At 43.3% G+C, this 13,222-nt stretch overlaps 1 protein-coding gene across 1 annotated transcript in view; it reads left to right on the top strand.

Moving 5' to 3' along the window:
• Nucleotides 1-210: 210 nt before the first annotated feature.
• Nucleotides 211-13,222, top strand: part of MARCHF11 (membrane associated ring-CH-type finger 11) — a 78,110-nt gene continuing 65,098 nt past the window's right edge. Inside the window, 1 exon segment of the mRNA XM_030549405.1 lies at nucleotides 211-269. Within this exon segment, the coding sequence (XP_030405265.1) occupies nucleotides 211-269 (59 nt within the window).

Below are 13,222 nucleotides of genomic sequence, written 5' to 3'. Positions count from 1 at the left end.
GAGATGAACGCAAATGTCCCCTTCCAGTCCATCCTTTTGAAATTACACTGTGGGAAGAGAAACTGATTGTCTACTGATTACCTGCTTCTAGAAACTTCAGATTAAAGACCCCTGAACTGTATTAAGGATGGACAAGACTTTTCATGAGGATGCTAATTCTGAGCGAAGGCTGTTATGACCTTGTGGCCACAAAAGAGATGCCTTTGCGAGATGGGGTTAAAGGATTCATTTGCCAGAGCCCAGGTTGGAGACAGTTCAGGTGATCTCTGGTAAGTTTATTAGCATTTGTGTAGGTTCTTTTATTGTTTTTAAATGTTTTCTCTGTAATTTTTATAAATCAGGAACAAAGTAGGCTCTCATAGGAAGTGTGTGGGGCAACTTTTAACTATGACAATTACACATTAAGGTGAAAGGCCAAGCAGGTCTGCTTAAGCAGTCTGAGTTTACTGATGAGTTCATAGTATAATCAGGGAGCTGCCCTATGATCCTGTTTAGAAGAATGTAGTGTCAACTGAAAAGGATTAACAAAAGAGAGACCAGTCAGAATACAAAAAATGTCATTGCTCTCCCACTTTTGACTACAAAGAGACAATGCTGTCTGAAACAGCCCCTTGAAGGCCACCAATATATAAAACATTGAATTGCACTAGCATAAAACCTGATTATTATGCATGTATTAATAGGGTGCCAATATATTTAGTTTTCAAAATGAATGAATATAGGAGACCCAGAGAGTCATGATTCTCAGCAGCTTTTTTTGTCCAAAAGCTGCCTTCAAGCTTGAGAGTTACTTTCAAGAGCTGAAAAGAGCATGAAGTGATAGATAAATCAGCAATTTGTCATCTGCCACTCCTGCCTGCGTGAGCCCAATATGAAAGTAAAATGGCCAGTAACATTTCTAGCAGGATTCACAGCTCTGAAAACATCCAGAATGCCTGAAAAAAAAGAGAATAATGGATGTTGATAAAATTGCTTGAGCAATCCCTTTGTCTCAAAAGGGAAAATGGAAACCATTCTTTTCCAGGATTCACACAGATTTTTGGAGTTTATTTCACCCCCCAAAAACAAATCCCTAACATGCATTTCCTCCTCTTTTTGCTCCAGCTCAACTGTTTAATATTCAAATATACTTATCAAGAAAAACTAGTAAAGAACACATTTTCCTTGGTTCTAGATAACTAGTTTTTACAGCTAATTTAGCCTCTTTCATCTTGTAGAAAGCCAAATTCCAACACCTTAATTCATGTTGAATAATACCTGATTTTGCATGTGACTCCATTGCTTTGAACAAGAAGTTACTTTTCAGCATTGGTAAAAGTATCTGGACTGGGCCCACAATGTCAATGAGCAGATTGGTATTTCCTTTTATTTAGACCCTTGCCCCACAGCACACATGCATGCCAGCATACAAACACACACTTTTCAGTGCAATCAGAATAGTTCACTGCAAATTACTCAATGGTCTTTTAAAAATGTGAGCTATGGGACTAATCACAAGTCACGTGATATTGTTTGTTCCCTGAGGGATGAGTATAGCTCTTTCTTAAGAGGAAGGTTTGAAGAAGCCACAGGGGCTTTGAATCTTTTAGGAAGTGTCACAGTTTGGGGACAGCTAAGACATTTAAGGAATTTTTAAAATAACTTTTCCTTCCGATGCAGTGAGAGTTACAGCCTTCACACTGGTGTCACAAACAAAGTGAACCTTAACACAGCAGAGGCTAGCCCACACTGTCTACTGGTTTCTAATCTGATTGGTGCATGGTATTTAGCCAGTCCCAACATAGGAAGCTGTAACTCTATAAGATTCAAGTGGAGTCAGCAAGACAAGTCTGCCGGGGGAAAAATGACCTAAACCCCTCAATTCCTATTTTGGTGGTAACTCAAGTATTCAGAATCTCTTACACAAACTGTTTTCTAGACATCCCTGGAGTATGGCTTCCCTGGATCATTTATCCCCCCTGCACTGAAGGACTTTTAACATCTAGTGTCATGGAGATGTAAGTTTCTTGAATCCACTGATGAAGCATCTTAATAGATCTCCTTCTGGAAGAAGCAACTGTGGCATGCCAATTTGAGAAACACTAATGAGTTATCAATTGTTGGTCAGCTGTATGAAAGCTACAAGAACTGAACTGAAAGGGGTGCCAAAAAAGAGGCTATCGATGGGCAATTACATGGGTCCTTGAGTTGAAAGATAACCAAGGTCATGTATGTGAGGTGGGAGGGACCGAGAGATTCAGTTAAAAAGGTGGTAAAAACTGCATCTCCCTAATTATTTTCTATTGTCTACTAAAAAAAATTGCATTAAAGAGCCTAATGTAGGGTTTCATAAAGCTGTAGCTTAATTGCAGGAAGTGATTTTAAACAAAATAAAAAGGAAAAAGTGAGTAGATAGAAGCCATTAGGAAAGGCTATATTTCCATGAATCTTGTTGTGGGAAGCTATATCATCCCACCACACTAACTCAGGCAGGGAGGGACAGAAAGAGCTGATGCTCAATAGACATTTACCCTGCAAGGATGGGGCCCAACTTTCAACAATCATTCACATGAGTAACCCTGAGGCAAGAAATTTTTTTTAGGAGCAGACTCACAGAATGAGGGAGAGGGGAAAATGAAGTCATCTAGTTTTATGAGGTACATGGCATTATTACAGCAGACACACCTGGGAACTTATTCTCAACTGCTTTGCACCTTAGTCTGCTCAGTGTAAGGAGAGAAGGCTACAGTAAAAGAGTGTCTGCATCCTGTCTCCATGATAGCTTCCACCATTGCTACCATAGTTGGGTCTGTAGGGGCAAAGAGTTATGTGTACAAAGTTTACTAGTATTGGACACAGACACAAAGGGAGAGGATAGAAATACAGCTGGGTGCTCTGGAGACTTTATTGTTCTGGCAGAAAAACTGAAACCAAACACAAAAGTGGAGCTTTGCAATAGGGAATGTTCAAACACTTAAAGGGCTAGGACTTCACATTCCTCACCTTACTTTATATAAAAAAAAACTTTCCAACTATACACACACACACACACACACACACACACACACACACACACACACACACACACACTATAGTGTTTCATATTAGCTAACAAAGTTGTGGGTGGACTCCTGCAGATTCTGAAGTTGCAAGGGATTTTTCTACCCTGGAAGAACAACTCAGTAAACTAAGCAATTTATAATTTCAAGTGCACAACTGATTTTTCCTCCCTCTAGTGACAGTGGTGTAGCAGTGTACTGGACAACAGGAACAGTTTGGAGTAAGGAATCAACTGGATCTGGTATCAAGGTTTCTTCCACCAAGTCATTAAAATTAGGAGTTGTAATGGATGGAGGTTCAATCAGAGGAACACACTATCCTACTGAAATATGCCCTGACTTCAGTACTTAGAGGCTGCAACTAGTCCAACTGTTGTTTCCATAAAATACCATAGGATGATTTTACCACCAAAACCACCCCACAGGTCCCATGCATTTTACAAGTTCTCCAGGTACTAATTTCACTTGATACTGTAGTTGCTAGGCTACACTAAGTCGTCTTCTTGAAAAGGAGGAGTCTCACAATCAATTTACTTAGCTTGGGATTTGGCTAGACGTGAAGCAACACCACTACATAGTCATCCCAAACACGTAGGCAAAGATCACGTCAAGAAAAGAGTTGCAGGTAACTTCTGGGTAGTAACGTGGTGTGTTCCTGTAGAACAACAAGAAATTGTCCAATTCCTGCTGATGACTCAAAATAGACTTGTTTGTACAAATACTTTTGCATGTCTTAAGAACTAAGTGCTCCACTCAGAGGTGAAAGTAAGCCAGTAAGAGCCAGTGCGCCATACCGAGGCAGATCAGCTTCCCCTGGCGCCCCAGACCCTTTAAACTGCTGCCAGAGCCCTGCTGCTGGAGCCCTGGGGAAGCGGCGGAGGGGCTCAGGCAGCCATTTAAAGGATCCAGGGCACCTGTCGCAGCTACTGCTCCGAGCCTTTTAAATTGTCCCTAGAGCCCTGGGGTAGCCGTGGCGGGGCTCAGGTAGTGATTTAGAGGGTCAGGGGCTCGTCTGTCCTAAGAAAGTAACTATGACAGTCTCTGGAAGAACTGCCTTCTCTTTCCTCTGGTGATTTCCTTAAGCCCATGGCTTCAATTACATGCAAAAGGTATTCAGCTGAAGGTCTGAAAAACTCATTTGTCTTGATGTACTTTCAGTCCATGGTCTTCCAAACACTGCAAGACAACATCCAAATTCTGAGGAAGATTCTCTTGATCCTTATCTGTAAGAAAGATGTCAGCCAAATCAGACTGAATGGAGTTCAGTCCTTTCAGAATCTCAGCTATAGCTTTCTGGAACAGGCCTGATGCTGATATGATACCAAAAGGCAACCTGTTTTAACAAAAGGAGCCTTTTTGCATGTTTTGTGAGATGCCAGCTCAGTCTCCATTTGTAGCAACTACAATTTATTGAAACACTGTCTTCCAGTAAGGGTAGCAAACAATCAATCAATCTTCAATGCAAGGTAGTGGATACTGGTCTGCAAGTAAAACTTGATTCAGTGTCACCTTGGTCATCTCCATAAATTTGGAGAAGAGCCATCCTTTTTGATCACCAGTATGATGAGGGTAGCCCACTTACTGTGTGAAACTAGCAATAAGACTCCAATGTTCACTAAATGGTCCAAATCAGCTTCCACCATATCATCAGAGCATAAGGCACAACTCTTGGCTTGCAATATTTTGGTTTGCTGTCAGACGTAACAGTGAAATTCACTGCTCCAGTGTCCAAGCTCTTTTTCAAAAATGTTGGAGGGTCTGTCCAGGATTTCTTGAAGATTTTCAAAGTGTTCTGATACCATGGGCAGTGCTAGGTCTTGCCCAATATCACTAGAGTTCATCTGTTTCCACATTATGTATTCCTGACTTCTGTCCTTTGTTAGGTTCAGTCTTCATAGGTGTCTTCTTCGATTGATGGTTACTCTGTGTTGCTGATTGTTGACCTGTGTGACAGGTTACCGTGACATGCCCTTTTTTTGGCACTTCCTGCAAATAACCAGCTGTACCTAACAATCCTTCTTAATGTGCAGTTTGTGAGCAATGGACAAATGGAAATTCCTTACATTTTCATTGTTCACTATCTCACTGATCCAGATGGTGAAATTCTTGGCTGATATTAAAAAAATAGAGAAATCCTTTTCTGCGGTCTCCATGACACTGCTACATTCAAGAATGCTGTTGAAGTAAGTGCTGACAGAGTCAGTAACTTTTCCAGATCTAATCACTGGGCATCATTTTATGCTTTTTCCAAACTGGCATTCTCCTGTCAGCTTCCTTAGAGCAGCACCAAATTGTATTACTGATTCACCACTTCCCCAATGGAACTGATATTGTTCTGCTGTCATTGATGGGTCAGGACAGGGCCGGTGCAAGGCTATTTTGCACCCTAGGCAAAACGTCCACCTTGCATTCCCCCACCCTGCTCTCCCCCCGGAGCATTGCTTATTATCAGCTTTAAAAAATGAAGACAGTGGAGTCACATCTTACGCGGGGATTAGGTTCTAAGGTCAGCATGTAAGAGGAAAATCACGCATAGTGAAAATTACCATAAAGTACAGAACACACAGTATACAGTAGAACAGGAGTCCTCAACCTACAGTGTGCATGCCAAAGGTGGCACATGAGCCGATTTTTTTTTTTTTTGAATGGGAGTCCGTGGATCCCGGCTGCCACTGAGCCTGCTGCTGGCTGAGTGAATGGAACCCCAGGCCGGCAGGAGCAGGGCCGGCGGCCAGGACCCCAGACCGGCAGGAGCCAGTGGATGGAACCCCAGACTGGTAGCAGGCTCAGCAGGGCCAGCGTCCAGGACTCCAGCTGCCAGGAACAAGTGGACGGAACCCCAGACCATCAGCAGGCTGAGCGGGGCCAGCGGCCGGGACCCCAGACCAGCAGCAGGCTGAGTTGCTCATCCCGTTGCCGATCTGGGGTTCTGTCTGCTGGCTTCTGCTAGCTGGGGTCCCGGCCGCCAGCCCTGCTCAGCCTGCTGCCAGGACCCCAGCTGGCAGGAGCCAGAGATCCTCTCTTTCTGGGTGAACTTTTTCCCCTTTAAAAAAATTTCATCTTGGTCAGGCAATGGGAGCACTGTGCACTCATGGGATAGAAGGTCAGCATTGACAATGTTATATTTAGACCCAGCAGAGAAGCATATAGAAACACAGCTGTCTGCTGTGAAGATTATCATTCTGGCAACAAATTTAAAGCCAATATGAAAGTGAGGCTTTGCATTGGGGAGGAGGGAACATTTAAAGGGACAGGACATCACAAGTGTAGACAAGGCTTTACCATAGTTATTTATGCCTGTGAGAGGTGGCGTGAAATTCTACCACATCAGAATGGTAGCTTTTACACTAGTTTCACACAGAGAGAATCAGGGCTGTGAACTTTGGAATACCAAAGCTCATTTAAATATGAATTTACAAGGTGTTTGTAGCAGTAAAAAAAGTACAGAATCACAACATTTGTTTACTGTGTTAGGATGAAATGGCTGCCCCACAACATGATGCATGCCACCTGTGTTTGCAGCCCATTGTGTCTTTAGGCCATATCCATCTTGGTTGTAACACCATTCACTTCAGTGAATAAATTTGGCATTTCATGCATGCACCAGAATGTTTTGAACGTTTCTTGTGGCAGCACTGAAAAGCAGGTGATATAACTTTCATACTAAGCTAGTCCATATTTTTGCAACCCAGGACTGGAAAAAGGAGGCACAGATGCAGCGTGAGGTGTCCTTCACCAGCACACCACAATCCGAGATAAATCCAAGAGTAAAACAGTAGGGCAGCTAGCATGCATTATTGTAGGATGTCAGCAAAAACTGTGCCAACTGTGCTTTAAGACAGTTTAGTGATAGTCACCTTCCCCAGTGAGTGATTGAGAATGATTCATCACCTCAAAAAGATGCGTTATAGCCAGTAGTGACACCATTTGATATTTTCAGAGACCTGTAGAAGTAGAGAATTTAGTCTTGTAGGCCCATACCCATAGGTCCAGATCCTGGATAGCCTTATGTGGGTGACCCCACTGAAGGCATGCAAGTAGAAGTGTGTAGGATTCTGCCCATACACTCCAGCCCTTTTCAGAGAAGAACTGGAATATATTCAGAGGCTGCACTTAGCAGTTATATGACGAAGCCTATTTCTCAATTGTTTTCTTAATTATGTATTAATTTTATCCTTTCACAAAATAGGACAATATGCAAGTCATGCATTTTCCACATCACTGATCTTCAGGCTTAGCAAAATTTGATTTTTTAAAATATAATTTTGACTGATATCAATGTTTCTTTTAAAGCATTTTTTCCCTATTTATATCAATGTAAGTTTTCACACTTATGCAAAATTATGGTGTGACGCTATGCCCCACATTCTTAGATATGTTTTATGCAAGATGGATCATGTGAGGTATAATTGGAAAGGTTATAATGTACTGACTATGATTATCCTATTTGTATGCATGTATCATTGCTGTATCTGAAGTTAATATTGACTATATAACAATTACAAAAAAAAGTGTTTGCACCTGGATAATGCCCACCAGACAAAATGCAACCAGTCTGGCTGGTCAGTCAATAAACCATTAGGGATAGCATCTTCAAAGACCTATTGTTAATTTCTGACCTTCCTCAGATGCTGCTTTGACACTGCAGGGTCATGTGATTAAGATAGGTTGCCTACCCCTGACACTATGGCATGCGTGCTGAAGGCAGCACATGAGCTGATTTTCAGTGACACTCACACTGCCCGGGTCCTGGCCACTGCTCTGGGGGGCACTGCATTTTAAATGAAGCTTCTTAAACATTTTTAAAGCCTTATTTACTTCACATACAAAAAAGTTTAGTTATCTATTACAGACTTATAGAAAGAAACCTTCTAAAAAACATTAAAATGTATTACTGGCACACAAAACCTTAAATTAGAGTGACTAAATGAAGACTGAGCACTCCACTTCTGAAAGGTTGCTGACCCATGCTAGTACTTTTCCATGAGTAGAAGGTGGGGATCAAACTGGGAAACAAATGATTCCCACCATATGTAAATCCTGTTTAAAGCTGGGAAGTGAGTTAATCAGGGTTCATTCTTCACTGAATCCCCACCCGGAATGACTGCTGGAGACATCTAAGAAACAAAGACAAAAGCATTGGGGGGGAGAGAGTAGCTGGGAATGGGTTCTAGTCCATGAAGGATATACCTGGATTTTTAAGCTGCAAGCAAGAGCTGTATGTCCACAAAAATTCTGCAACCTGCTTAAAACATTTAGGATGAGAAATTACTACTTGTAGTCAGTTTCTTCAGTGTATTGAGCTTAGTTTGCATGTTTATTTGCTCAGTAATCTGCTTTGATCTGTTTGCTATCACTTAAAATCTACCTTTTGTAGTTAATACATTTATTTTTTTTGTTTATTCTAAAATCAGTTTGGGGGGAACAAAATGCTGTGCATATCTTTCTCCACATGAGTCAGATTAATTGGAACTTTATGCTCCAATTCTAACAGCTGGCATTTGTGTATGCCTGTTCTCATTTAGTCAGTCTCTGAGCACACATGTGCTAGGTACCATCCAGAGACAAAATAGTGGTGTGGAACAAATATCAAATTTGCATTTTAATCACTTTGCTCAATTCATTACATGAATTGGTCCTATGATGAAAGAAGAATTCTATATAAAAAGGCATTAATAAAACCAGAGATGACCCCTATCTGCAGATGTGGGGGGCAGGGCAAAGTGAGGACAGCAGCTTCAGCTGATATTACTGAGCATGCTCAAGCCATATCAGTACAAGCCAAGCAGCAACTCAGTGGGGGGGAGGGCATGACCCAACATCCCCCCGCCCACTCATCACTTCTTTAATATTATTTGTTTTATTCAGCATCGAAGACCCATTTCCCCACTACTTATAGAGGAAAAGTCAAATTCATCCCTCTTGTAATTCTACTGAAGTCCATGCAGTTACAATAGGATGAATGTGTTTTTATAATCAGTTTTATGAGTCTCCAGGGGTACTGTGGAGCACGGCAGAGCAGATTCCTTTAGCTTCAGAGCCAGATGCCAATATCCATTTCATTCTGGCATCCATGGCTCCTGACTGACCCACCAATAAAGGAACAGGTACCTCAAAATCTCAGATATCAGCAGGCAAAGATTTGTCTACTGAGAGCTCTATAAGTAGCCAAAACACAAGGAGAACAGAAATCCACCAGTCCCTAAAGAAGATGGCTGCTGCGAGGACAACTGTATATGTTTATAACTGCTGGAGAAAGTTGCTGCAGACACAGTAGATATCAAGGTCACAGTGTAACTGACTTATCTCAATTAGCTCCACTTTGCAAGCACTAACAGGACAGGTGAATTAAGCAGAAAGAAACATATCAATGGAAGATCAGGTATAAGGTCTCTCTGCTCAGGTGCAGACTTATCTTCTCTTAAATCTAAAGTGCCAGACCTCAATGCAAGGTTTTGCTGTAACGATCTAAGAATTACAGGAGTACAGTAGGAGCAGAGAAAACCAATCCCCAAGAAACTTGTTCCCCAGCTCCTTCCAGAAGTGCATAGCCTGTCTGATTTGAAATTTGATTTAGAGAGAGCAAATAGATCCCTGGCTCTGAAATCAGCCTCACATGCCAAATTTCTCAGGTTTACCATTAAAAAAAAAAAAAGTTAGCTCGTAGAAAAAAAAAACTGTTTTGGGGGATGCCACAAAACAAGAATGATTTTTTCAAGATTTTGCAAAAGCTGTAGTTGAACAGAGATCAGCCCTCAGAAGAGCTAGGCTCAAATATTTTACGAGATTTCCAGGGTTGTGAGGAAGTGCATCTGTTCCAAAACCCACAAATTTTCAAAAATATTGTAGTACCACACATTACTGCAGCCTATGTGCCTATACCAAGGGTGAGTTAAATGAGGCAATTAAGAATATTAAAGTAGGGAAAAGCCCCCAGGACAGATGGCTTCCCTACTGAATTCTATAGCCACTTCTGTGATGCTTGCAAACCAGGTCAGATCAGGGCCAGGGTCAAGGCCAATTCACTTATGTTAGTTTCCATGAAGTTTAAACATCTGAATATACATTTATACATTACCAATTGCTTTCACCTACACTCATGGGTCATTATTTGGTTCTTGCTGAGCTATTCCTCTTATATATAGCAGTGAACATTTACATTTGTGTGCACCCTCTAAGTAAATTACCCATTAAGGAAATCTAGTGAAATGCTAATGAAGGACTTAAGGACTTTAAACAGAAAATGCTAATTTCAAAGCAAGTGGTCATTTTGTGTGATGATCAAGGTCCAGAAAGTGTTGACAGAAGGGCTTCATGTCAGTTTAACTGCATCGCTCAGGGGTATGGATTTTCCACATCCCTGAGCAATGTAGTTATACTGAGGCCATGTCTACATCTAAAATTTTGCAGCGCTGGTTGTTACAGCTGTATTAGTACAGCTGTATAGGGCCAGCGCTGCAGAGTGGCCACACTTACAGCAACCAGCGCTGCAAGTGGTGTTAGATGTGGCCACACTGCAGCGCTGTTGGGCGGCTTCAAGGGGGGTTCGGGGAACGCGAGAGCAAACCGGGAAAGGAGACCAGCTTCGCCGCGGTTTGCTCTCGCGTTCCCGGAACCACCCAGCAAACCGCAGGGAAGGAGACCTGTTTGCTCGGGGGTTCGGGGAACGAGAGAGCAAACCGGGAAAGGAGACCAGCTTCGCCGCGGTTTGCTCTCGCGTTCCCCGAACCACCCTGCAAACCGCAGGGAAGGAGACCTGCTTGCTCGGGGTTCCGGGAACGCGAGAGCAAACCGGGAAAGGAGACCAGCTTCGCTGCGGTTTGCTCTCGCGTTCCCCGAACCACCCTGCAAACCGCAGGGAAGGAGACCTGCTTGCTCGGGGTTCCGGGAACGCGAGAGCAAACCGGGAAAGGAGACCAGCTTCGCTGCGGTTTGCTCTCGCGTTCCCGGAGCCACCCAGCAAACCGCAGGGAAGGAGACCTGCTTGCTCGGGGTTCGGGGAACGAGAGAGCAAACCGGGGAAGGAGACCAGCTTCGCCGCGGTTTGCTCTCGCGTTCCCGGAACCACCCAGCAAACCTCAGGGAAGGAGACCTGCTTGCTCGAGGTTCGGGGAACGCGAGAGCAAGCTGGGGAAGGAGACCAGCTTGATTACCAGAGGCTTCCTCACTGATGCTGGGATACCTGCTTATTCCACGGAGGTCAAGAAAAGCGCTGGTAAGTGTCTATACTTGATTACCAGCGCTGGATCACCAGCGCTGGATCCTCTACACCCGAGACAAAACGGGAGTACGGCCAGCACTGCAAACAGGGAGTTGCAGCGCTGGTGGTGCCCTGCAGATGTGTACACCTCCTAAGTTGCAGCGCTGTAACTCCCTCACCAGCGCTGCAACTTTCTGATGTAGACAAGCCCTGAGTTTGTAGTGTAGACCAGGGCTGAGTTACTCCTAAATGGCACCCTTTCCCCTACACTGAGGGAAGCTCTAAGGGTATGTCCAGACTACCCACTCTATCGGCGGGTAGCCATTGATATATCGCGTCTCATCTAGATGCGATATATTGATCCCCGAACGCACTCCTGTCGACTCTGGAACTCCAGAGTGAGCGGCGGTAGCAGAGTCGACAGAGGGAGCCACGGACGTCAGATAAGTCGGAATAAGATATGCAACTTCAGCTACGGGAATATTGTAGCTGAAGTCGCAGTATCTTACAATGACATCCCCCTAGTGTAGACCAGGCCTAAGATTAGTTATTCATCAACCAGTGAGAGATGCCACACTATGTTCCAATTATAGGCCAATTTCACTTAATAGCAACGTCAAAATACTGGCAAAAATTCTGGTGATGAGACTGGAAGTTTTGGGTTCTATCAAACACAAATCAAGCCTGGTGTGTCTGAGGCTGTTGTGGCCCTGATAACCTTGAACAAGTTATTGTTATTATAGCACTGATGCATTTAAGGTATCAAAGTAACATACATTAACCAACTAGTGAAGATTAATTATTGGAGAAAGTACAGGATCTAAATTTGTGACACATACAGGAGGCATCCTCTTTCCCAGACTCTGAAAGGAATGGTTAATGCAATAAAAAAAATAATAATGTTCTGCCCAGGCACCTCCATATTCTAAGTTTAACATTAGTAGAGTTTCTCTGTATGACCCTGGTCAACACCCATAACTATTACTTACTTGGTGGGGCGGGGAGCAGCCCAACCAGATTAATGTTATGTTTTTATCTTGTCACATAGGTGTCAGCATGCTGACACCCCTTACTCATGTGGCTGAAAATGGAAAAGGAATTAATGCATCCAATTCCCCCTGCAGGTCTGCTTGGTTCCTCTTTTGTCCAATGGAGAAAAATAGGTGCCTACAGCACTGGCTGTGCAAAGGGTCAGGGCTATTCTTAGCTAGCTAAGTGGTACTAATTTCATCCTCACCATCATGCAAAAATCATCTCTCCGGGATACATCAGACTTGGAAATTGGGAGAGTTATAATTTCAAAGAACTGGCTGAGAAAGGTCATATGGATTTCCCAATTAGTCAAGAACGAGGGCTTTGGCTCTGCCTAACACTCCTCACTTAAAGCTAAAACACTCGCTAACATATCAATTTGGACCTGTAATGGGGTGTGCTCTGTCCCTGTCCTCAGATGCCCCAGAAACCACTCAGACTATGTCCAGTGTGAGGCAACATCATCTGCTTTAATTACAGGCCCATCTTACATGCAGTGCTTCTCCACCTTTAGCCCTTTTCTGCAGGGCCAGAGAGGAACCCTTCTTTGAGATTTCTGCACACGCTGGGGCTCAACTAGTCCTGGTTACTCCCTCTCCCTCCACCCTTCAGTACTTCCTTCCTAAGTACTTCTTATACCCATCCGCTGCTGGACTAATTGGCTCATCCAGGCTCCCAGCCTGATCAGCCAGTTAGCTTGCACATTCCCAACCAACCTTCTCCAGGGTAGCTGACTATAGAGGTCTGATCCAAAACCCACTGAAATTAGTTGAGTCTTTCCATTGACTTAATGGACTTTAAACCCACAGTTTTAAATGACTGTTAATTTTGCATGCACAATTTGAGACACCTTAAATGGAGGAGGGCTTCATAGCTGCAGAGCAGAGGGAATTCTGGTAGCAGTCCAGACTAGACTGCCAGAACTTCTCTGAGGACATTGAGAGTTGTGAAC

This window comes from Gopherus evgoodei, chromosome 2 (assembly GCF_007399415.2).
Source record: "Gopherus evgoodei ecotype Sinaloan lineage chromosome 2, rGopEvg1_v1.p, whole genome shotgun sequence".
In the NCBI taxonomy this organism is placed as follows: Eukaryota; Metazoa; Chordata; order Testudines; family Testudinidae; genus Gopherus; species Gopherus evgoodei.
Note: the sequence above shows the minus strand (reverse complement) of the source record. Positions and strands in the feature narration are given on the sequence as shown.